This window comes from Sesamum indicum, linkage group LG2 (assembly GCF_000512975.1).
Source record: "Sesamum indicum cultivar Zhongzhi No. 13 linkage group LG2, S_indicum_v1.0, whole genome shotgun sequence".
Taxonomy (NCBI): domain Eukaryota; kingdom Viridiplantae; phylum Streptophyta; class Magnoliopsida; order Lamiales; family Pedaliaceae; genus Sesamum; species Sesamum indicum.
This window is the reverse complement of record NC_026146.1, coordinates 7963099-7990170: the sequence shown is the minus strand read 5'-3', so window position 1 is coordinate 7990170 and position 27072 is coordinate 7963099. Positions and strand designations below refer to the sequence as shown.

Below are 27072 nucleotides of genomic sequence, written 5' to 3'. Positions count from 1 at the left end.
GCTGCCTCAGGAGAAGCTCCCTTGGTATCAGCCATTAGCGAAGATAGTATCTCTACCAGGAGAGCTTGGGGACTATGGGTCTGTCTCACAGAGATGGACAAAGTCAAGTATCCATTCAAGATTTTCTCAAACAAAGTGAATGGATCATTCCTGTTAAATTCTATGACAGGAAAAAGCACGGAGTTTGCTGAAAGCCTATTCGAAAAGAAGAGGATGTTAATCTGGGAAAATAAGCTACCGGCAACCGAAACCACAAGGATGAAGACGTGCAATATGTTGCATGTTGGGCAATGGCATAACCATTTGTGCCCTTGCTGCGAGAAACAAGAAAAGCCCCTGTTCGGGACAAAGATTCGGGTCACGAAAAATAAACCCGAACCGGACCAAGACAAAGGAAAGAGAAAATTTTTTACCAAGAGAAGTAAAAGTTAAACGATGTAAAAAATCGAGAGGATAAGACTATCGGCAGAAAAAGCCAACAGACAGCCAAGCAGCCAACTGGAGATCATGTGACCGACAAACCATTATGACAGACAGTTGGAAATCACAAGGCGATGACGAACGCAATGACGTCATCATAAAAACAAGTTTGGAGTCCGTATTTGAAGTCCGCGGACGCCTATAAATAAAGATGCAAGGAAGCAGAAGGGGATCATCAGAAAACTTCTCCTACTCTTCAAAAGCATTAGAATTCTGAGTCATTTTTCTGTAATATTTCAAATTTTCAGTCTATGGGGGTTTCCCCAACAAGTCAAGTCCTCTACACCATGAGAGGCTAAATAAGTTGTTTCCTCCATCGGAGGCATAATATCTATGTAATATTTCCTATATTTCTTCAATAAAAGATAGGCTTTTGTTCAACTTGTTATCCAAAATTCTATTAAGACCCTGTATTGGAATCCCTTTCACGCCCTAAGGTAGGAAACGAAATAGGGCTGTGCTGTTTTGTTACTGAAGGAGCCAATTTCCTGCGAACCATCTGCTGCGGTAGTGTGGTTGGAAGAAGTCCGTAAAATCGAGGACTTGGAGTACCCGGAAACAAAGCGGTCAAAAACAAGGTATGAATTTATGGGGTTTTAATTTATTTCGGAAGCATGTTGGGCCTATTCCTAAGCACGAGGGGTAAATACAAATTATAAAAGAAAGGTGATTATAGGATCAACAGTGTTAAATTTTGGAAACCAGGGGACCATAACTGTCGACCATGAAAAGCGTGGGACTAGAAGTGATAATAGCCTTATCTAACGGGACCAAAAATGCAATTTTGCCAAAATATATTTAAGCACATGTATATATATATGTGGCTGGCAAAATGCTTTTTTAGTCCCATAAGACTAGGGGCGGTTCTGTTTTGATACCATAACTTTGGCAGGTGTCATTTTTAGTCCCATAAGATACAAAATCATATTTTTTTAGTCCCAATACAACGGCAAGTGACATGTGTCGTGCACATGGATGTTAATGAGTGTTAATGCCTATTTGAGTCACGTGAGGGGTTCTCATTTTCACTTCAAACTTTGAAAAAAATTGGCAAAACAAATCAAATATCCTCTCATGCTTTCTCCCTTTCAAAACCGAAAAAACCCTGGGAAAAAATTGGACAATTTAACTCTAATTTTTTTCTTTCTCTTGCATGCTTACTTAGTCCTACTTACCCAAGATTGGTTTTGGAGGTAGCTTGGAAGAATGGCATTAACGCCTCTTCTTTGACCCGCTTGGTTGGTGTTTGCAGGTGACGCAGATTATGGTAAGTTTTCTTTTCACTTTTTCTTTCTTTTGTTGTATGAGTTGCTGATGTTGGTCCCCAGATGGTCCGTTGTGATGTTTTGTTGGAGATTTTTGCTTGTTTTGGACAATGGTATTGGTGAGACAGTGGTTCCCTTCCCATTTCCCCTGGAACTGATTTAATATGTTACGAGGATTTAGTGAATGTTTGCAGTGGTCCCCTTTCCTTTTTCCCTGAAACTGATTATTGTTTGTGTATTTGTTTGGTTGTTGGTGTGGTGTGGTTGGGTTGACCAATGAATATTATTTGTTTATGTATATCACTGTTGCTCTATATTCTTTTTTTTTTTTCCTCTGGCAATGGGTTGATTTGTGAATATTATTTGCTTATAGATTTTTCTTAGTTTTAGCTTTTGATTGACTATTGGAATATCGTTTCTCTGTTTTGGATTGATAGGTGACTATGATTTTCTTATTCATTTAAGAATTCATCATGGTGGTACATTAGTATTCATCCAACAGCTAATTATAGAAAAGGTAGAGAAAGTGTTTTTGACTTTGTGGACAAGACTACTTTCTCAATGCTGGTACTTGACAAATGTTGTGAACAGTTAGACTATTTGACTAAAAAAAAGATAGTATAGAATTAATATGTTGAAAATGTTTAGAGAACTTAACATTGAACAGACCTTGGTTTATTAGTAGATGTATGTGGGAGGGCGGTTCAGATATATGTTGAAGCTATTAGAGACCCTAAGATTGTTGTTGAAATTGAGGAGGATAATGTGGTGGATGAGGGAAAAAATGTTATGAATGAGGAAGAACCTGTGTAGATTCATAGGGATAAAGGAAAAAATGTTGTGATTGATGAAGAGCCAGTGCATAATGTGAAGGATAAAGGGAAGTGTAAATTAGCAGAAGAGGATAGGAACAGGCAAGGGTCTGATTGGGTGGAGTGGTACATGAATGAAGATGAAATGACTTGAAATGAAGGTTGGGTGGATTCAGATGATGATGAGTTTGATGCTAATGATGTTGTTGACTATTCAGAGGATGACAAATATTTAGATGAGAATGTAGACAAGAATGTTGAATGGTTGGTTGTTCAGTTGAGGATCTTGAAGATGATAAAATATTTGATAGTGATAATCACAGTGAAAATGACTCTGCGGATGAATTTGATAGCCAAAAAAATAGTGATGAAGAGACCAAGAACAAAGAACCAATTTTCCATGCAGAGGACACATTTGATCCCAAATTTGCAATGGGGATGAAATTCAAACAAAAGAAGGAATTCGAGGATGTTGTCCATTCTCACGCCATCATTACAAGAAGAAACCTCGTCATAACAAAAAAAAATGCCAATAGGAGGATGTATGCAAGATGCAAGAACAAATGGTGTAACTGGCATATTAATGCATTGAAGATCAGAGATGAAGTGGGATTTCAGATTCGCCAGTATAATCATTTGCACAAATGTGAGTCAACTTTCCATGTGAAGGATGTAAGGGTAAATTGGTTGTCACAAATATATATTGAGACTTTCAAATATGATCTTAACAGAAGTGCTAAAGGCTTCAGACAAGATATCATGAGACAATTATAGTGTAATGTGAGTAAGGAATAGGCCTATAAGACCAAAAGAAGATGTCTGAAAGAAATACAAGTGGATGACAGTAAATAGTAAGCAAGGATGTGGGATTATGCAGATGCTTTGAGAAAGAAGAATCCAGGCTCAACCATTATGAATTTAGAGGAACCATGCAGAAGGGAGATAAAAGTTCAAAAGGTTTTATGTTTGTTTTGCAAGTATCAAGAAGTGGTTCCTTAGTGGGTCTAAGACCATTCATAGGTGTTGATAGCTGCCACTTAAAGGGCCCTCATGGGGGTATTCACCTAACTGCAGTAGGTGTTGATCCTAATAACAACTAGTTCCCACTTGCGTATGCAGTTGTGATAAGTGAAAATAAGGAATCTTGAGAATGGTATCTAACTTTACTGAAGGAGGATCTGAACATAGTGAGGGAGGATAACTACACATTAATTTTTTATAAACAAAAAAGCCTCTTACCAGCATTTGATAAGGTGCTTCTAGGTGTAGAGAACAAGTTTTGTGTCACACATCTTCACGATAACATGAAGACTGCGGGATTCAGAGGATTAGGTTATAAGAAAGCTTTATGGAAGACAACCAATGTACTATAATCCCCTAGTTCCATAAGGCTATGCATGACATTGCTGACCTAGCTAGATGTTAGGTATCTTGAATGGTTGCAAGACAAGCTTGCATCACAATGGTAAAGAAACCACTTCAGCCCGTATCCTAAATGTGACATTGTTCTAAACAACTTGTGTGAGTCATTCAATAGTTGTATTCTTGAAGCAAGAGAGAAGTCGATGCTGACAATGTTGGAGTGGCTTAGGGAGTACCTAATGACAAGAATGTAACAACTTAGAGACAAGGTTGAGGACTTTGGTAAGACAAAAAATTATGCCCAAAAATTAAGAAAATTGTTGACAAAAATTTGTCTAAAACTGCTGATTGTGTCCCAATGAAGTCAAATGATAGGCAGTATGAGATTCAATACTTTGATGGTGCAAGATACACAGTTGACCTGCAAAATCACACCTGCTCTTGTAGAGCATAGGAATTGACAGGGATTCCATATAACCATGGAATAGTGCAATAACTGCACAATTGTTGGACCCTGAAGACTTCGTGCATGAGTGCTATCATGTGGATACTTTCTGCAAGGTATAGGCACCAATAGTTATGCATCTTGATGGACTAGATTTGTCGGGAAGAGCTGGTTATATCCCACATATGCCTCCAGATTTTGGGAGGAAATAAAGGAGGCTTGTAATGGCAAGATGGTTGGAACTGGATGAGGTTAGGAAAGGCAAGAAAACTTCATCAACTACAAATCAAGTCAAGTGATTGCCAAGGCAAAGAGATATGGTAACTTGCAAGTTCTGTGGTAAAGTGGGACACAACATAAGAGTGCTCCCCACTTAGCCAACCAAAGGATGTGGCCAAACTGAATTTGATATGCCTGTAAGTTTAAACATTCAATATTTACAACAATTAACCTTAATTTTTGTCTAAATCTTAATGAAAAGCTCCTATTTTTACAAAAATGGAAGAAAGCTGTGAAAAGAACAATTTCAAATGATCATGCAGATGAAACTGTAGCTATACAGGTTCATAACTTAGTAGCCACTGTTTTAAATTTAGAAACTACTTGTAGCACTTTTTAAATTCAGTAACTTAGCCACTGTTTTTTAATTTTAAAGCAAATTTGTATGATCTAGCTTTTGAAGATTCGTTAAAGAGTGGTGGATCAAGTGAGCCCACTGCCATCATTCACCAAGTGAGTTTGGGAATTTTTATCTTGGTTTTGATATACTATTTTTCATTGTCGAATGTGATGCAATATTTTTTAAAGGAACTTATGGCACCAAGCATGCATTTTCCTAATGACAATCCTAAACCACCTAGTGTTCCTACACACGCACCACCACCTATGCATCCAAGAGTGAGTATTAGGGCACCACCACTTAAGCTTGGCCATCGTTCAGGTTTTGTTTCTAATCCCATACAGGTACACATTTTTTAAGTGATTTTCCATAACATGCAATTCTGTTTTGTATCTAAGTCTCTAGCATTCACAGGTTCTATTGTGCTTTATTCAAGTGGAATAATCATTATGAAGAATAGTAAAAAATATTTTACGTTGTCAAACTTGAGCACTGCAATGCAATTTGAACAACCCAAGGATAAGGGGAAGAGAAAAAAATAGAGAAAGCAGGGCACTTGGTTTTTTAAGAAATTAATATTCTGAATTAATTTCTTAAAAAACCAAAATAATTTTATGAAAAATGGACGAATTGTTTTTACAAAAATGGGGGTTCATTTTTTAAATAGGAGGAAGGAGGGACTTACGGCTGTTTCTACTGTAGGTAATCGGCGAAGGCGGTAGATAACAACAACAGAGGTGAGGATGCAAAGGGTTGCGCGAGCAGTGAGGGAGTTTAGGGTAAGGTATAGTTCTCTACCCATTAGGTATGGCCCGATTAGAGAAAACTGAATATTAGTCTCCAATTATTGAGACATTTGCAAGTTTCGTCCCATATTTTTTGAAATAGTCAATTTGAATCTCATATATATTTTTTTGCATGTACAAATTCCTATTATTAAGTATTTAACAAAAAAGCCACGTGCTTAGCATGTGTCCATTAATATGACCGACTGAATGTGGGTGGAACTGGTAACAAATGCTTCTTTTTTTTGGTTTTGGGGGGGGGGGGGGGCAGTACACTTAGAGAAAATCACAATATATGAGTTCCAACTATATGGTCATTCGCAAGTTTCTCACGCTTTTAGAAATTGTTTATTTTAGTCCCACATTTTTATTCTTTTGTACAAAATTAGTCCTGTTAGGTCTGAATAAACAGGCAAGGAGGCAAAATTGAATTTAAACTTTTAACAGATAATCTGGCATGCATAACAAGTTTATATATAGTCTAGGTTCAGATTCGATGAAACTCGATCTGGGTTAGATCCTGTCGAACAAGGATCATGCATGTCCATCATTGACAGGCCTAATTGAAAGAATGGACAAAAGAACTACCTAACAAAAGATGGCTAATGGTTACAACATAGTGCATCCAATGATGGAAGTCATAAGTTGCAAGAATCATTCTGTCTTGCATCAAACTATTGAACCAAACTTGCATGGGGAAAGAGATGATCAGTAGGTTGAGTTCTTGAACTGCTTAATGAGGATTACTTACAGTAAAAACAATGCTTATTAGAAAATGATGATATATGAACTGGAGAGACCCCTCACTTGAGAATCACTTCATGAATTATATAACCAGAGATAAAGTAACAATAATTTGATCATGTGAGGGATGAGGCCCTTTAAACTCAAGTATGGAAAAGGGAGAGAGTTTTGTTTCTGCAATGGTCCCATTTTCTTTTCTTGAAAATGATTCTAATTTCCACTTCAAATCCACAGGGAAAGTAGAGAAAAAAAGGAACACAATTTGCCATCACAACCCCTTACTGGAGTCACTGTATTATTGAAGACAAGTATGGTTGGTAAGGGTAGGTTGGCATGGATATGTTGTGGCTACCACAACTAAGGGAGCCTAACGGTCACCCGATATTTCTTTTACCGGAGATGGTTGAGACATTGCTCAACTTGATAACTGTAAATCCATCGACATACTATTAAGTCAATACAATCCTCACTTGATCAAATGATATGGATTCAGATATCGTCATGAGACAAACACTACATTCTCAGACTCGGACTCATGATATTTAATTGAAGAACTGGACCCTTGACCATCAAACCATGGAAAAATTACATTTTTGATCCCACACAATAAAAAGTGTTGCACTTTTGGTCTGATAGTTTACAAGCTTAGCACATTTGGTTCTATAGGCTAAAAAATTATAGTATTTAGGATAATAAAATGCTATAATTTTTTATCCTATCAGATCAAATGTACCTCTATTTTTATACTATAAGACCAAAAAATCTGCAACATTTTATTCTATGGAATCAAATGTACTAAGCCCGTAAAATATGGAATCAAAAGTGCAACACCCTCTATTGTGTGGGACCAAAAGTGTAATTTTTCTTCAAACCACCATGTTGTGGTGGTAGCGTCAGAAAGAAGTTAATTCTTCTTACTTTTTCATCAAGCTTTTTAGGTGAATTTCCAGCTTAACCACGTTCTAAGCCAGCAGCAGAGAGTTAAAAGCACAAAGATATCACGAATTTGTGACTCATATGCTGTCTAACTGTGGTGCTGGGGCTCCAATCAAATCACCACTCAAAAGTTGCTCACAAGACTGTTTTAGGGCGTGGTACAGTTCTTTCTGGGCTTGCAGAATCTTGACTGACAAATCTCTAGGACTGGTAAGGCGTAAAATTTATCGATAGCCCACAAAAAACAAGCACGCAAGAAAGCAGACAAGTTGAATTACTCTAATCTACAGTTGAGAATAAATAAACTGGAGACAGTCTGAAAGAACATCCACTCTTTCGTTAGCAAATGTTGATGATGGAAGGACACAAAGTTACAAGCATGCCACGTTAAAAGTGGATTAGGATTATAAACAAGAACATAATAGTAGACGAGATAGCTGAATGTCCGCTTCAAACTAAATAGTTATAACATCATTCGAACGTGTTGTTATCAGTTATGAAAAAGTGAGCTCACATTAGCCACCATGCTTTGGTCGACCTGGAGGAGGCGAAGGTCTTGGGATGTAAGGCATTAGTGGAGTACCATGCTGGATAGGTCCAGGTCTTATTGAAGCCTTTGAGTTTGGAACTGGATCAATGGGACGGTAATCTTCCAAAGTCACAAGGCCTGCATCATCACGGTTTGAGCTAGGAGGGTCGATGTTGTCCTGCAGATCAGGTAAACAACAACAGAAGCATAACACATAACAGTTTATGTAAAGGAGAACAGACAAAATTTGCACCTCAGGCACCTTACTATGTGTAGTCTAATTCATCCGTATCCCATCCTTGGAGGCATAATTAAGCAGAAGTAGTTAGTTCAAATTTACCTTAAGCTTCCGGCTTTTCACGGTTGACACTGCAGCATTTTGCCCTGTTGAAAACATTCCTACAACCAAGAATGAACAGGTCGTTAACTAATTCAAGTGAAGGGAAATCCAATGAGCTCTTAATTTGGTTACCAAGTCAGCTAGAAACTAAAAGACAATATACTTATTTGATTCGTATTTTAAGCATCTGAACAAGATGTCTACACTCCCAGAACATTATTTTAGCTAATGGCTGATTCTGAGATGACAAAATAGGAAAGGACAAAGCAAAAATCATAGCAAGGGAAAATTCATTAATTGATCAACTTGATCTATAAAATATACCATCCGAGGCACTGTATCTCAAAATATGTACCAATGGAATGCAGACATATTAGTCCCAGAAAGATTTTAGCATGACGGATTTTACTGCGATATATGCCTAGAGCAAGATTTTCTAAGTTCAAGTAAAATAAACTAAGGCACTTCAAGCTCTCAAATAAAGTAGCTATCTTCACTTTTCCCTTTGTTCCTATTTGTAAGGCATTTGCTCATAACAAGACTGTTTTATTCATAAAGGTATATGCACGCGACCACATAAGGAAGTTAATCGCGTTTTCTCTGAGATGAACTGAGAGAATCACACCCCGAATAAATGCAATTATTTGGTTTAAGCATCCGCCCAGCCACCAGCAACACAAACAAACACTACTGCAACTGGTCCCCTTTGGTTTCTTGACCTGATTTAAGCAACAAGAAAACTGTTCTGGTAACTGAAGTTCCTATGTCAATCCATTGTGATTCATAGTGAAAAACATTATTAAAACATCGAAGTAATCTACACTACCCTAGTAACAGAATTCATGAAGCAGCTACAGTGTCACAGAAAGCTTAGTGAAGTTCAGAATATCTCATGCAGATTCAGATTAAATTATATGAACTATAAAGGCAGCACATATATTTTTCTGAAAGCTTTTTATGTGTTCTGATTGAATGTCAAAAGGGATTCACAGACTCTTCTGATCCTCGTGAAAAGGATTTCCTACAATCGAACATATCCATAGTCAGGATCAGAGAAAAATCAAGAATTTGCCGGTCCTTGAGATACTTCAACAACTTTTTCAAAAACTGCAAATAGTTCACGAATTACGTTGAAAAGCTATTAACATCGATTCCCTTTTGTTTAGGCAAGATGATAAACTTATCCCATTAATAACACTAATTTCTCTAAGATAGATCAACCACTACTAGATTCACGCAATTTCCTGAACAATAGGTGTCTCCAACCTTTTGATAGACGCTAAATAGTGCCAATGTTACATATGCCTAAGGTCCCAACGTTGCAGGCCATGATGTTGTCTGACAACTACATCTTAAAATTTCTCCATGCAAGATATACTTCCTCAGTTTGTTAAAGGTTCTTATTAACAGTAATAGGGTTCTTTCTATTTTGCTCCAAAAGTATCAGTTCATGAGAAAATCAAAGTTGCATATATATTCTTGGGCCTATAAAATAGTGAAAAATCAGTAAGAAATTTACCTGGACTGGGACTGATGCTTCCCTTGCTGGAGCAACCAAGGAACACAACATCAGCTGTTCCAATCAACAACAACAAACACAAGAATCCAAAACCCTTCATTGTATCTCAGCCAAAACCAAAAAAAAAAAAAAAAAACAAAAAAATTGACTACTTTTCAGGCCAAAAAAGCTTCAATCTTTTTATTCTAGAGGCAATCCTGTAAGCCCACAACTCTAATAATGCCAAAAAGGAGCGAAACAGTGTCCTCCGCAAGAATTTCAAAGCAGAAAAGCAAACAAACAGCCCACTAAAACCCAACAAACTCTACCCATTTAGAAAAGTCTGTTCTTGCTTAGATTATGTCTACCAAAAAATCCGCGGAGATAAGGAGAAGAATGCCCAGCTGCCCATGCCCAGAATATATAATAATCATAAACAAATAAAATATTTCAAAAAAAGCTTCGCGGTGATGAGTCATGATGAATGATCATGTGGGCTTCATTGTGATGGCCATTGCTGCTGGTGACTGATGGAGTTGGGAAATTAAAAAGGGTTGGTAGTGATAGAGATTTAATGCGATTGTTGTTTGTATTCTTGCTGCAGAAAATGCAGAGGACTGATGAAGAGGAATGAATGACTGAATAAATTGCAATGGAGCAGAAATGAATGCTGGTGGAGTGCGGTGGGAATGCGCGCCGTCTGCAGGCTTCAAGATTGGCTTTTGAGAAAGACAAATTACTTTTTCCCTTCGCCATCTTACGCTATTCCCTTCACTTAGAGCTTGGATTTGTGAGCTACGATGTGCACTTCTGTTTTGTCCGCTTGTGCTGATTCATTCATGCCTTCGTGCTCCCCACTGCTTCCAAGCTGAAAACTGATTAATTGATTTTAAGATAAATTACATTTTACACCCCTGAAATTAATTTTAATTACATAAATACTTTATAATTTTTATAAAATTATAATATACTTCTTAAACTGGGGGTGTATTTGTAATATTTCATCTCTACATAGAAGTGTAGTTGTAATTATAACTATAACTTTAAGGGGTGTATTTATAATTTGTAAAAGATGGCGAGTGTTTATGTAATTAAACTTACTCTTAATTGGTATCCATGTGATTCACCAATTAATTTTAGGGTAAACTACATTGATATTTTGTAAGATTTAATTTAATAACGTAAATATCTCTTGATTTTTGTAAATCCTCTAAACGGATGTTAAAATTAATTCAATTCAGTATATTTGTAGAATTTTGTCCTCTTCTAATTGCAAATAGAGCTTCAAATGATCTACTTATAATTTTTTAAATAATAGAGATTATTTGTATAATTAGACCTAATATTAGGGAGTATCGTACTCTTTATTTTTTTAATTTTAAATTTGTTTAATGTTATAAAACTTAATTATATAATATGAATCAATGATGACATGAAATATGATTGACAAGTTTAGTGATGTTGAATAATCATCTCATTTGAAAATGTAATATGTTGGAGAGTGAGAAATATTTAATTGAAAATTAAAAATAAAAACGTGAATAAATAGCCTGTTAATATTTAATATTTTTAACTCGTGCATTCATGTATGTACGTGTAAACAATATCCCTCTTTGTCGGGTATTGCACGCACTACAAAACAAAAGAAGCGATAAAAAGAAGTTCGAGTGATAATTTTAATGTTATCATTAATTATATATCTAATGACAAAAAAATATTATTTTGTAACGATAATAAATTTTATAATTTTATTAGTCGTGATTGTATTGTGAAAATTATCATTATTGAAACTAGTGACAAAGTTTTGCATAAACTTGTCAGTAAAAGCACTTAGTGACATATACAGTGACAACTTGGTAATAATAATTATTCATTATTATTATTTGTATTGCCGCTATAAATGTGTCCCTAATTATTATTATTAATAACTTATATATTGTGTCAAAATCAAAATAATCGTTACTTCAAATATATTTTTAATGAAAATAATTTAATATTATCACTTTATATTTTGCCATTAATATTATATTTTCTTGCAGTACCGTAGTACTCTTTTTTTTTTTTTTTAATTCTATAAATGGACAAAAGGGGTATTCAAGTTGAGAACCCTTTATTTAGGTAGGTTTGATATCATATGAAATAACCAATCCATTTAAACTTTAAAACTGTCAAAAAGAAAGATTATTTCATAATACTTAATATTTCTAACAATTATGATAAAAATTATGGGAGAATACTACTTGAGTTGATGGTTGAGTATAGTGTCATATGGATACAAAGAATGGAGCATGATTCTTGCCCATGGTATATTTTTGGGCACTCATATCGAATTTCGTCCTGGATTTTCTCTCAATCTAGTTCCCATAAATGAGGAGGTGGAGTTGGTGTGGAAATCCACAATCACATGATCCTGTGGAGGATCATTTTAGCTTGTGCTTCCCTACAGCTATTGTAGTGCAAGAATGGTTTTTTGGTCTTGACGTTGATTAAATCCACAATCCTAAGTGGGAAAAAAAAATCTGCTAACTCCTGTAGATTTAACAGATCTACCTTTGATACTTTCACTATTTTATCGATTTGAGGATCTCAAGAAGTAGAACTGTCTATGTCTTTGGATTTGGAATCTCCATCGCCATTTTTTTTTTTTATGTAGAAGAGGTACTTGTCCAAAGACGTCTCTGATATGCTCCTTATACGATCTAGATATCTCAAGGGTATTTCTTTGATTTCTCTTTAGATATGTAACCTTTTGGCTTACAGATCTGAAAATTCTTATGTGTATTTGGGATGATCTTTATAATCTCGTCCATCTTTTGGTTGAACGGATCTATTTTCATAAGTATGTGGATTAGCTGATGTCCATAGTTTTGAACCATTTTTTGGATATCTCTTAAATATTGAGAGATTTTTGAGGTACTCAGCTCGAGTTCTTTCAACAAATCCTTTTATCATAATTCTAGGAATTGTAACATTTTAGAAATAAACCCAATCCGTCTCATCTGGCTGGAATTCTTCCCTAAATCTCGATGAATTGTAGACTTCTCACTGTATTTTCTAGTAGTCTCTCTGCATCCGGTCCTCCTTCGCTTCTTTTGCAAGCAGATCCAATTTTTCCTCTTTTTTGACCCATTCTAACGACATCTCAATCGTTTTGAGAAATTACATGAAGAAATTCCTCCTCTGTATTTTCAGATCCTAAAAATATTCTTTATTTTCATCGTAACTCGAACTTTCATTCGATTCCATACTTTTAAAAATTCTCCTAGGGATTCAAATATCAATATAATATAAATTAATAATTTTTTTTAAATAAAACATAGGCCTTAATACCATTTTGGTTGAGCATGTGTTAATTTTGCAAATAAGGGGAAAAATTGGACTAAAATGATCTTTTAAAATCCATAAGAGAGAGAGAGAGGAGAGTGTGTGATGGTAGGAGCATTAGCATTATTTTTGTTAATTCTGGAGATTGCCTAAGTATATTTATATTAATACGAAAAGAAAAGTCTCTTCGTACTCTCAACAGGTGATTAATAACACCGTCGTACCATTTTTTTGTGAAATTAAAAAATGTTATCCATGATAAGATAATTAACTTATTCAACTTTTCAAAATTTATATTTATTGATCAAATATTATTTTTTTAATTAATGTAATATATTGGTTTATATATTTTACTCTTACTTATAATATTATAAAGCATAAAAAAATATTTACTATATACACATAGGAATAACGTGTCACAACGGCTAGTGTTCATAATACAAACATATGTTGGTTGTCGTAGTTGGTAAGCAATTACTTGTGGAATAAATTTCCTCCATGTTTTTAAGCATTCCAACCGTGCATTTATTAATCATTGGATAAATTATATGAACATTCTAAAAAATTAGGTCTAAATATACATATATTTTTGGTTCTTTACAAAATTATAAGTACACCTCTTAAAATTGAAATTGTGATCACAAATTAAAATATATTGTAATAGTACTCCTCGATGTGTACTTGTAATTATGTAAACGAAAAATTACATAAAACCCTCCAATGCTATGAAAATTCAACTAAAAACCTCCTATGTTAAAAATATAAGCAAAAAAAACTCTATTTTTTTAAAACTTTCCACACTCTCGCCTTGCTGTTTGTTTAACTTAACATCATCAAATTTGTTTTTAATTTTCTGTTATACCCTTATATATATAAATTAGTGTTATTATAATAACCGTTGGATCTTTTATTATCGCATTAAAATCGTAAGATCTAATCAATTTTTAGTAATCATTGATCTTAAATAGTTAAAAATGAACGGTTCAAATTTCATATATTTTAACACCAGACAGAGACGGTGGTGAGACGGAGATCGCAAGGTGGAAGCAGAGGCGTGCTGCCGCAGCAGGACAGGGGTGGGGGGCGACTTGGGGATGCCATGCTTTTTTTTCTTTTTAATTTTATAAATTAAATTAATTATGTATATTTTATATTCAAATATTATTATACTACATAGTAAAATTTATTTAGTGTAATTTATATAAATAATATAATTTTAAAATATATTCAACACAAAATCAAATTAACTAATAATATTTAGGAAAATAATTATGTATTTTAATTTTAAAAACTTATAAATATTAAAATAATCCTACAAAAAAAATTTATCTGTAAAATAATTTAACTTGATGTAATAATATTTTTTACATATAAAGTCAAAGACTGAAATTAGGTCAAAATATTGTCCCAGTCTCATATGTAACGCGTGTAGGCCACTCTCTATTTTTTTTTACGGAGAGAATTTTTTTTGCAGGGTTTATAATTATAGAGGGTTTTTTTAGGCTATTTAATTAACACAGGTAAACTTTTAGCAAATTTTTGAATAACACAAGGATTATTATGCAATTTTCCCTTTTGAAAATAATAGAAAATACCTATGAATTAAAAAACCTAACCACAAATAGTGTGAATGTAAGTACTCTTTATTATGTGAAGTCACTGGAAAAAAAATCACTATTGGCTACAATATTATTAAATTATAACTAAAAATTATGGTAAATAATTATTGTTATCTATAGTTAAATAACATCGACGCAAAAAATTAGATTTTCAATAATGAAAAAATTATTTGCTACAGTTAAAAGCCATTGTATAAATATTAGCAAATATTTTAGCCACCATCGGAAAAATGACGGCCAATAACCTGCATGGTTGTAGCCGATAATTATTTGATACGGCCATCTATTGGTTAAATGTTATATTTGTGGTAGTGTGTGTTATATATACAAGTTGAGCTAAAAAAAAATATATTTTTTGTACAATTATAAAAAATACAATGAAGTATACAATTATTCTTGAAATTCTCGTAGAGAATATACGTTTGAGATAAACAAACGCAAATACAATATCCTCTACAAACTTAGGAGACCAACCATATAACTCATAATAGAATTCCTATACAACAAATTTATATTAACTGGGAGAAATATAAAGCAGGAGTAAAGGGTTGGTTTCTCACTTATTACCCATATACATACAGTATGAGAGCCACTACCACATGTATCAGTTCAGCATATATATATTTCTTACATGAAAAACAAAAAAAGAACCTATGTCTGTATGCTGAGTACTTCAACAAACATGGTACCATCAATTCAGAGCTTCTGAGGTTGATCGATGTCGAGAGCAGACATACTGCATAAGTATGCAGGTTTTCATTCAATTCTTGTAATGGAATACAAAAAAACAACTCAGACTCTGCGGCCACGCAAAGGGGCGCACTTTGTCCAGTGAAGCTTCCAACAGGATTGCTTTCTCCTTCCGGTGAGATCCGTCTCCTTCCTCTTCAACATGTCCCATAAAATGTGGACATCCTCGTACTCGCATGTCCTCACATCACGCCGAAGTTTAATGTGCCCTGAAAATTTTCACTTACTCATCAGATATTTACCATGAAGATGGAAAAAATTCTTGCTCCGATCAAGTCAAATCAATCATAGAGCAAGTGCATCACAATTGCTATATGATTGGTCACTTTCCCTGATCTGTACACCAACCATACATACGACAAGTGTATTGCACTTATCATATGATTGGTTCCGATTCGGTCAAGTCAGGTCCGACCTAGAATTTTCCATGAAGATGAAGCGTTTATGCATAGCAAAGTACATGATCAAAGATCTTTTGTCAGATTGATAATCGCATGTGTCGATGAATAAGGAAAGAGTAAATTCGTGTAATATAGATTCAAGAAAGCATTCTTGAATCCTCTACCACAATTACACCACTATAAGAAAATGGCTCAATAGCACGGGAAAAAAAAAAAATTAACATCGAGATAATTACCAAATAAAATTCTCCTCATGAATTTATATTATTTAATATAAGAAATTCACTTGCAAATGAATTCAACAACAAAAATTTACTTACTAATGAACTTAGCAACAAATTGTTTAAAATATATTAAATAATATATAAATTAGCAACAAAAATTTTATTTGCTAATTATCTTGACGCTAATTTTAACATCAAAATTTTCCTAGTTATTGAGTTATTTTCTTGCCATGACAATAAATATTTGTCCTTCCCTATTTTGAGTCTACATGGTTAAAAATAGTAAATCAACTCATCTTGTTATGCATGGTCAATAGTGTAATAAATAGTAAATAAAGCTTAAAAATTGTTATAAATCAAAATAGATGGTTCCTAGAGTAATTTTAAGTTACTAAAAATATAAATTTTAAAACTTATTAATAAATATATTTATCAAATAAGAACGAAAATATTTTTTATATGGTTATCTTTTTTCAAAAATTATACAAGTTTAAAGTAAATTAAATTAAACGAGCAAATAATGTCACGACATAGTAATTCAGCGAATTCAATTTTCTTTTCTATTTCAAATTTTGTTGCATCTTTTCCTCTATTTAATGTAGGGAGAATTACAGTCCCCTTCCTTGAAGTTTTGTGTAATTACACATAGACCCCATATGAATAAAAAAATTACATCTAATACCCCTAAAGTTTGCTTCCGTCTAACAAATAGGTTCATCCGTTAGTCAAAATTCACTAAATTTGTTGATATTAACAAGAAGAAAAAATGAAGGAAAATTGATATTTACCATTGATTGACTCATTACTGATTTATCGCAGTTCAAACAAATCTTTTTTTGACTAAACTACCCTTGTCACAATGAAAATATACATCTCACATTATTAACATATGAAGATATATACGGCTAATTTGGTCACAAAAATAATTATCTGACCTGCAATAAACCAGTAACAAGTTAATTGAGGTTAAATAAGAAGTTTTATCCCCGTTTTTCGTGAATATTCGATTAATTTTGACTAACAAAAGGACTTATTTATTAGACATAAAAATATCTTGAATATACTGGATGTAATTTTCGAATCTACAGAAAAATTACGTGTAATTACACAAAATATCAGATGTGATTGTAATTATCCCATTAACTAAATTTGAAATGAATCCACTCGGTAATTCGAATCCAAACCCGTCATAGACAAAAAAGAAACAAGAAAAAAGCTAACCGCGTCTGCGAAACCTGATCCGTCTAGAAACTTTGGCATAAACCTTGCGCATCGGAGTTAACATTTTCTCCCACCATTGCATCTCCATCTTTAATATAAAAACCCGACCCGGATCCGATTGTTTCCCTTTATCAAGGATGAGATCGGATCACTTGGGAGATTACCTGAAAACAAACCCAAAACGATCTGTAAATACCCCAAGTTTATTATTAAAAAAAAAAAAACAGAGAGAGAAATTAAAACAGCAAAATCACACACAGACCCACATGTGTCTGTGCGCGTTATCGTGATTGTATGAGAATCACGCACCTGAGAGGCAATGGGAGGGAGATCTCAGGGTTGGGATATGAAAATGGTGCTGTTTGATTTTCTTTTCTCCTCTCTCTCCTCGGGATGAGGGAGGAGAGAGAAAGGGGAAAGTGCGGTTTTGCAGTCTAAAACTGAATGCATATTTCCCGTTGGTTTTATTAGCTAACGACCGTGTACCATGTAATTGTTTACGCGACGCGTGTCCGGTTCGGACAAGTACTTGTCCTCATCCCAACGTCGGATTTGGACCAATAGATTTTGGCGGGTGGGTTATACACGTGGGGGTTTGGAGGTCGTTGGTTGTATACGACCCCGCTATATCGAGGGTGGACCAGTTTGGCCATCATTTCCATATTTTTTACTATGTTTAATTTAGATGCATTATGACGTTATGTATATATTTGATTCATAATATTAGAATTTAGTGTTAATATAATAGAAAAAAAATTATAATATTAGCTGGTTATGGCTAAAAATCATGATAAATGATTATTATTAAATACGCTTTAATAAAATCAATGAAAAATTAATTTTTTTATAATGAAATTATCTGCCACGACTAAAAGCCATAGTCAAAATATTTGATATGGGTTTTAGTCATGATAAATATTTTAACCAACCCTACAAAAACTACGGTCAACAACTGTTGATAACCATGGTGAGTAACTATTGATACGGGTATTGATTTGTTATTAATCATGGAATTAATTGTAGTTAAATGTTATAATTTTTCTAGTGATATTATACGTGGTATGTCTTGTTGATACTATCGATTATTTAATTAAGAGGTAATTATACTTTATTCGTTGAAGTTTGGTGTAGCTACACGTAGACTTTACGTAGTTTGAAAAATTACTTCTAGTATTATTAAAGGTATGCTTTCATTTAATAAACACATTCATCCGTTAGTCAAAATTCACTAAATTTGTTGATGTTAATAAAAAAAACTAAAAATTGATATGTACCATCAATTTACTTATTATTGACTTAATGAGGGTTAAATAATTTTTTTCTGACTAAACTACTCTTAGAACGGTGAAAATATAGCTCTTCACGTGCATTAACGTGTTAAAATATGTAAGGATAATTTGGTTACAAAAAGATTCTTCTGGCCTGCAATAAATTAGTAATAAGCCAATTGGGTATAAAATAATTTTTTATTCTTTTTTTTAATATTAGCAAATTCAATAAATTTTGACTAACGAAACGACTTTTGACTAACGAAAGGACTTATTTGATAGACGGAAGTAAATATCGGGTGTAATAAATATAAATTCTCGAATCATAGAGAATTTACGTGTAATTATATTAGTCCTGAGGAAGAGTAATTATCCCATTTAAGGTAGAACTAAAAAAACAAAATTGTTACCTAATTGCCTTCTCACTTTCTCCACCATATACTTCTCTTTTCTTTTATAATAACTAGTCGTCGCTGTACGCAATTTTATGAATATATTAAAAAAAATTATGATGTAAGATGAAGAGAATTTTTTTTTTTTTTAATAAAAACAACAATCATGTCGTGAGAATGGGAAAGAAAAGTATGTTAGAGAAAAGCACGTGAAGTAAGAGAGAAAAAAAATACAATATAGTTGTGGATTTAATAAAAAGAAATTATAAGAAAAAGAAACATGAGGATGTTTGATGTGAGAGAAACAATAGAGCAATGTGAGAGAGAAAAAATTGTAATTATAAAATTATTATTCTGATAAGAAATAAATGATTTAAACGGTAAATTCTAATATTCATAAGTTGGTACGACAAAAGAGTTATCTTTTATAATAGTATAAAAATTTAATAATAATAATAATATTAAAAAAATATTACTTTATTTTTTTGAAAACTTTTGAAAAGTATTTAATTTTTGATTAATTATTAAAGATTTTGAGAGTAGAATTTTCGACAGACTCTCAAAAATCTTTTTAAAAAAATTAAACATTCCTTGTCCTTTTTTATTTTTTCCTTGAATGTCTATTTGAATTTCTACCTCATATGAATATGGAAAAAAAAAAGAAATATTTCCTAATGATTTTTATTTTAAAAAATATTTGTTAATAAATATTATTTTTTTTTAGTTTTTTATAATTATTCACAAACTACACTATTAAAATAAAAAAACTTAAAATGGGATACCCATAAAGACCTTCTATATTTAATCATAATTAAACATCAAACTATATTACCATATGAGATATTTTTTTTAGAGGGAAAAAGATCAATATATTAAAGTATAAAAATCAGAGTTTGACAAGTTAAAACAGATTGCTTCATCACGTGAGAAGCAATCTGATCCTATGCAGCGACTTCTAGAAAAGTTTGCCAACTTATGAGCTAAAACATTGTTAAAACGCGAAACATAAGAAAAATTAGAAAAGTCGCAAAAACTAATTAAGGTTTTTGGCTTATCGTGCGCTACTGGTTTCATGTGTGTATTATATTCGAAAGGAACATAACTTGACGTTTTGAATAGTTTGAACGAGTACCGACCGCACTTGCTGGACTCATTGTGGAAGAGGTTAGACAGGGGATTCTTAGTGCTTCTTTATCTTGCTTTGTTAGTTCTTATGCATTATATAGACTTTGGCATATCTCTTGGCCTATCGAGGGAGACGTCACTCATTGAGCACTGTTGTACTGTACGCTTGTAATATTTATTTAATAAAAGTTATATTTACTCAAAAAAAAAAAAAAAAAAAAAAAACTAAGATTTTGGAATCATTAACAATTGGGCTGGTGGAAGAAAGGTCCCTCTCAGTACCATTAAGCTTGTAAATCAGATTGATGCAATCCCCTCCCAATGCAATTTTGTCCCAGTTGTGTTTTCTTGCCAAATCCACCGCTTCCCTTGCCGCAACAGCTTCAGCAAATTCAACATTGTTATAATTATTTTGCAGCAACAAACAATAGCAAGCAACCAGCAGCAGTAGCAGCAATCTTCACAAACAGAGTAGGTTGCAAGTTGATGTCGTTGATTGTTGTATTAGTTGTATTTTGTAGTTTGACACTTTTGTTAGTTAGGGACACGCTTCATCTAGTTAGTTAGTTCTGAGTTAGTACGCATCAGTTATATTTCTGTTAATTCTCTTCCTCTGTATATAAGGCACTGTACAATACCATTTCCTTTTGAATGAATACAAACCTTGATACAAGCGGGAAATCGCATCCTTGACGCAAAGAAATAAATCAGTGGTTGAATACTTCTCAAGGCTGCGTATGATTTGGGATGAACTTGATGTGTTGATGCCCACTCCACAATGTACTTGCAGATGTACTTGTGGAGCTTACAAAACAGCTGCTGATCAAGCGACTTTCACACGGTTAACTCAATTTTTGATGGGTTTGAGTGAGAACTTTGATCATCTGTGAGACCAATTGCTTGTTATGGACCCCATACCTACGGTGAATAAAACATATTCTATGATTCTGCGCGTGGAGAAACAGAGAGAGGTCAGCATGGAGGGAGCAGATTCTATGGACAATGTAGCGATGCAGGTAAGAGCAGGAAATAGAAAGGAGTTTGTACCTAGGCCTGGGCAGCAAAGACTGTTCTCTGATAAGAGGGGATTACATTGCAGTAATTGCAATCGTGCGGGACACACGAGGGATACGTGCTTCAAAATTCACGGAACGCCGGAGTGGTATAGAGACTTAATTGAGAAAAGGAAGAAGGAAACAGGGGTTGCAAAGGCATACCATACACGATTAGAGGAACCTCACAAAGAAAGCAACCAAGAAGTCTTGCTGCAGGAGTTGATTCGTTTGATGAAGATAGAGAAAAATCAAGTGTAAATGTCTGGGGATTCTTTGCAGACAAACTTCGCCCAACTGGACAATTTGGCAGGTACAAGTTACGTCCTTTCTGACACTCATAATATGCTCTCGGATTCTTGGATAGTTGACACAGGTGCAACAAATCACATGTGTGCACACAAAAACACTTTTCAGACCTTGATGCCTTGTTCTTCTACCTCTCTTATATACCTTCCAGATGGCACAACAAAGTCAGTCACTCACAGAGGCAATATCACTTTGCACTGCACTCTCACTCATACTGATGTCCTTTATGTACCTCATTTTCAATATAGTTTGCTATCTGTTTCCAAGCTTTGTTTGCAGTCATCTATTGAAGTAAAATTTTACTCCTCCCATTGTGTATTACAGGACCAGAAGACTAACAAAACCATAGTCATAGGCAAGCTTTACAAAAATCTCTATGTACTAAACAAGTCCTCATTTCATTCAACTGTTGTAGCGTCCTTAAAACTCTGTTCAAGATGTCTTACCTGTTGTTTTAGATCATTGCAATAATGTCTTGTGGCATAGGCGGCTGGGGCACCCATCCTCCAATGTCCTCAAACACATTTCTGCCATAAAGTCTACTGATTTTTCTGAACCTTGTACTACATGTCCTCTTGCAAAACAAAGTAGATTACCCTTTCAATCTTGTCCCATTCACACTACAAACACTTTTAAATTAATTCATGTCGATCTTTGGGACCCTTACAAGACCCCAACATTTGATGATTGCAATTACTTCCTTACCATTGTCGATGACTTAAGTCCGCCGCATGGACTTTCCTCCTTCTTTATAAGACACAAGTCACTCGTATCCTTGATGTGTTCCTTAAAATGGTACAGACACAATTTGATTGTAAGGTTAAAATGGTGAGGTCAGACAATGGAATCAAATTCGCCAACTTTGCTTGTCAAACCTTGTTCCAATCTCTTGGTATTGTCCACCATAGGACCTGTCCATACACACCTCAGTCTAATGGTGTTGTAGAGAGGAAACATAGATACATCCTCGATGTAGCGCGAGTACTCCTCTTTCAAGCACACCTTCCTATTCAGTTTTGGGGTACTTTGATTCTTGCCGCAACTTATCTGATAAATAGGATGCCCACTCACATATTAAACTGGAAGTCCCCCTATGAAGTTGTCTTCCGTAAACTACCCTCTTATTCGAACCTTAAAGTGTTCGGATGTCTCTGTTTCGCGTCAAATAACTCACCCTCTAAGTGTAAGTTCACACCCTGTGCACATAAGTGCATTTTTCTTGGCTATAGTCATAATCACAAAGGATATAAAGTGTTCGACCTCACGACACGTCATCTCTTCATTTATAGAGACGTTGTCTTTTATGAAAATGTATTTCCCTTTGCCTCTATTCCACCTGTAGTTGTGTCTCCCTCACTTGAACACTACCCATTTTATACTGATAATGATGATGACTCTCCTGTTCCGTCTTCCCCTTCAATCGCCCCTGTTTCCCCTTCACTGTCTAGCGTCTCTAATTCCCATCTACCTGTTGTCCCACAAGACATTTCCTAAGCTTCACCTACTCCTCCCAACTCGATTATACCCTCTTATACCTCCCCATCGGTCCCTGTTTCACGACGTTCCTCACGAACAATCCACAACCCGCCTGATTAACAGATTATGTATGTCATCGTGATGCGTTCCTCACGACGTTCCTCCTGTTTACTATCCTCTTATACACTTGCACAAACGTCTTTTGTTGCTCTTTTGTCCTCTATCTAGGAACCCAGGTCGTATGCTGAGGCCAGCAAGGATTCCAATTGAATTGCCGCTATGGATGAAGAGCTCGCAGCTTCGGAGCGTAACAATACTTGGTCCACAGTTCCTCTGCCTCCTGGGAAGAAGCCTATTGGGTGTCGCTGGGTATATAAACTCAAATTGAACCCAGATGGTACTGTGATGCGTCACAAAGCTCGCCTTCGCAAAGGGGTATAACCAGATAGAGGGCGTCGACTACTTCGATAGTTTCTCCCTTGTGGCGAAAGTTGTGATGGTGGGGGTTTTCTTAGCTGTGGCTGTGGCGAGAGGGTGGCCTTTGTGGCAATTGGATGTCAACAACGCATTCTTGCACGGACATCTCGACGAGGAAGTGTTTATGTCACCTCCTGAAGGTTATAAGTTGGTGGCTCCTAACCATGTTTGCAAGCTACATCTTTCCCTTTACGGGTTGAAGCAGGCGTCCCGTCAATGGAACATCGAACTCACTGATCAATTGCAAGTTTTTGGCTACACCCAATGCCCTCATGATCATTGTCTTTTTCTCAAGATCACTGATTCTTGTTTTATGGCCTTACTCGTTTATGTCGATGATATATTGTTGACAGGTGATTCGGCGGCAAAAACTGAGGCATTGAAAGTTCACCTCCATTCTCTATTCACCATCAAAGATTTGGGTGCGGCTAAATACTTCCTAGGACTTGAACTTGTGCGGTCTTCCCATGGCTTACTTGTTTTCCAACACAAGTATCTTCTAGATATTCTTCTTGATACAAGCTTGCTGAATGCTAATGCTGTTTCCACTCCGTTGCATCCTGGTCTTAAGCTTTCTATAGATGATAGTTCTCTTCTTCAAGATTCCAGCTCTTATCGCCGCTTGGTTGGACGCCTCTTGTACCTTGGCTTCACCAGGCCTGATGTTTCTTTCGCCGTTCAGCAGTTATCGCAGTTCCTACAACGTCCCCGTTCTGCCTACTAGGATGCTGCAATTCATGTGCTCCGTTATCTCAAGGGGACCTCCTCCCTTGGTCTTTTATTCCCTTCCTGCAACAGCCTCCATCCTTCAGTCTGCACTGATGCTTCATGGCGGTCCTATCCAGATTCTCGCCGTTCAATTTATGATTTTTGCATCTTATTGAGCTCTTCCTTGGTCTCTTGGAAGTCCAAGAAATAGGTCACCGTGTCCCGTTCTTCCGCCGAAGCCAAATATCGCAGCATGGGTGCAGCCGTGTGTGAACTTCTGTGGTTATCTTATCTCTTACGCTCCTTTCGTGTTCAATTTCCCATGCCTGTTCCATTTTGGTGCGATAATCAGGCCGCTATCCATATCACCGCCAATCCCATGTTCCACAAACGCACGAAACACCTTGACATCGATTGTCACCTCGTGCGGGATCAGTTCAAGTTGGGATTTATTTAGCCTTCTCACATGTCTGGGCGTGACCAGTTGGCTGACATTCTCACAAAGTCCTCCCCCTCTGCTGATTTTGCTCGTTTGTTCGTCAAGCTGGGCTTGGCCTCCGGCGCTCCAGCTTGAGGGGGGTGTTATGATTATTTTGCAGCAGAAAACAATAGCAAGCAACCAACAGCAGTAGCAGCAATATTCACAAAACAGAGCAGGCTGCAAGTTGATGTTGCTGATTGTTGTATTAGTTGTATTTTGTAGTTTGACACTTTTGTTAGTTAGGAACACGATTTCATCTAGTTAGTTAGCAGCAGTTATATTTTTGTTAATTCTCTTCCTGTGTATATAAAGCACTGTACAACACTATTTTCTTTTTGAATGAATACAAGCCTTGATACACCACATATTTCTCTCCAGACTTAGACATGATTTACCCTAAGAAATCACATCTACTACAAACATCACCTCTTCTTCAAATTATGTCGGAAACCCAAGTTAAGACAGTTCCATTACATTCTCTAGCCACAACCCCAATGCCAACTTCCATTTTGTTATTGAACACTGCACCGTGGAAAGGGTGGAGGTGACCAACTTACACTCGGGTTACTAGCAATCTGAATTTGTGAAGCTTTTTGAGGTTCACCATCCTGAATGTCGTGTCAAAAGCATTAGCTGGATTCACTGTCTGAATTGAGGTTGTGTATTTCTTTTCCATACATAGTTTGTTCCTACTCCACCATAAAAACCAGCAAATCACCAGCACCCTATCAAATTCTTCACCAGAAAGGGAGTCCGACAGATGTTGGAGTCACTCAAGAGGACAATTGCCCCAGGTTGAAGCCATTGACCACGGTAATTCAGCTAATGCCCACACTTGTCTAGCATAGTGGCATTGAATGAATGTATGTTTCAGCATTTCATTTGGTACATCGCAAAAAGGGCAAGAGAATTGTAGTAACCTCAATTTTTTACTCAGATTATAACTCGTCAGAAGAGAATTTAATGCAAGTTTTGACACAAAGTTACGCACCTTAGGGGGAACATTAGCATTCCAGATTTTCTTCCATATGCCGGTGTTGACGCTTGCCGATGTTGCACTTGTAGAAGCTCCATTTGGTTCTGTAGGGCTACAAAATAAGCGCTCTTGACACTGAATGAACCATTCGTGTGCGGTGCCAACAAATTGAGTCTGGTTGATCTGTGTTGCTGAGGGGCATCTAAAGGATGATTTCTCTATCTTGTTCTAAGAACAAACCATTAAGAATCTCTCTATCCCAATCTTGTGTACGAGGGTCAATAAGAGCAGCCACCAGTGCATGTTTGGAAAATACTTCGCTTTTAGTACCTATGACAAAAGACATTGTGGTTCCATCAAAAACCCCCACAACTGCTTAGCCAACATTGCTAAATTAAAAACTTTCAAGGATCAAAAGCCCAATCCTCCTTCCAATTTTCTTTGACATAACCATGGCCATCCAATCCAATGAATCCATCTTTTATCATTATTATGCCAAAAGAAGTCTGCATCATTCCTTGTATTTCATTGAGTAGCGAATTTGGGAGCCGAAAAACACTAATAATATATGACAGTATAGCTTGAATGACTGCCTTGCCTGCTTGTGATAGGTTGTTCTGGTTCTAGCCATGAATCTTCTGCCGTACTCTATCCGAATATACGAGAATACTCCTTTTCATGATCGTCCCACCATCGAAGGTAAGCTGAGATAACGTTCTAGTTGTTCTTCTCGTCTAAGTCCTAATATATTCGGTAAAGTCGCCTTAAAAAAATCATTGGTAGTCTGCTCAAGACCAGAGGATTTACTGAGATTCACCACTTGGCCAGACGCTTTTGCATAGGTGTTCAGAACTTCTTTGATACAAAGGATTGACGAAAAGGTAGCACAACGGTAAATTTGTGGGTCATTTGCCTTTTTGCATACAACAATTCCTTGAATATGACCAGCCTTTTCTGCATTCTGTAACAATGAACTGAAAGCTTCCATGAATATTAGAAAAAAACAGGGGGTGAGAGGATCTCCTTGACGGAGTCATCTAGGTAAGGTAAGAGAACCAAACTCACTGCCATTAAGAAGAAAATAATAGGAAACTGAGGTGACACAAGACATTACAAGAGTGACAAAATGAGAATAAAAACCTAAACCTAAACTTGACGAGCATCCTCTCAAAAAAGCACCAAACGAGATATAATAAATGATGGGATTAATCATTTTCATCCCGCTTAATCTCATCATGCTTAATTTTGTCACAAGAATCAAACGAGGCATATATATATATGTATAACATTTATATTACTTACATACTAAAATATATTTTACACAAATAATGTCTGACATTAGTATTTTCTCATGGTTTTCAATTTTGGTTGTGACTTCTTCGTCCAATTTCCTTTTAATTTGAATTGTTAAAAAATCGAGTTCTTCGGCCATTTTGATATTTTATGAGTAAAAA

The 27072-nt window shown here is 35.4% G+C and overlaps 1 protein-coding gene and 2 long non-coding RNA genes across 4 annotated transcripts; all 3 read right to left on the bottom strand.

Annotated features, from left to right (window-relative positions):
- Positions 7766-10561, bottom strand: LOC105155593. Of its 2 annotated transcripts, XM_020692039.1 has the most exons (4): positions 9837-10561; positions 8943-9036; positions 8318-8376; positions 7766-8155 (listed from the first exon to the last, which is right to left on the bottom strand). In XM_020692039.1, exons 1-4 carry the CDS (start codon positions 9885-9887, stop codon positions 7964-7966), a joined length of 396 nt encoding a protein of 131 aa, XP_020547698.1. In that variant the 5' UTR covers positions 9888-10561; the 3' UTR covers positions 7766-7963. The 2 variants fall into 2 exon arrangements, with proteins under 2 accessions (XP_020547698.1, XP_011069789.1); XM_011071487.2 differs by lacking the exon at positions 8943-9036 and having other exon boundaries at positions 9837-10554.
- Positions 17481-17784, bottom strand: LOC105155592. The gene is made up of 2 exons (XR_847316.2): positions 17664-17784; positions 17481-17518 (listed from the first exon to the last, which is right to left on the bottom strand). It is a non-coding gene; the product is annotated as an uncharacterized LOC105155592 (long non-coding RNA).
- On the bottom strand, positions 24337-26719 carry LOC110011288. The gene is made up of 2 exons (XR_002286249.1): positions 25634-26719; positions 24337-25481 (listed from the first exon to the last, which is right to left on the bottom strand). It is a non-coding gene; the product is annotated as an uncharacterized LOC110011288 (long non-coding RNA).

Excerpts from the sequence above, each read along its gene's own strand:
- LOC105155593 (XM_020692039.1), bottom strand. The coding sequence starts at position 9,887 with ATGTTGTGTTCCTTGGTTGCTCCAGCAAGGGAAGCATCAGTCCCAGTC. Across the intron at positions 8,377-8,942 it reads AATAATTGCATTTATTCGGG|GAATGTTTTCAACAGGGCAA; the intron begins GTGTGATTCTCT and ends TCTTGGTTGTAG. Across the intron at positions 8,156-8,317 it reads TGAAAAGCCGGAAGCTTAAG|GACAACATCGACCCTCCTAG; the intron begins GTAAATTTGAAC and ends CCTGATCTGCAG.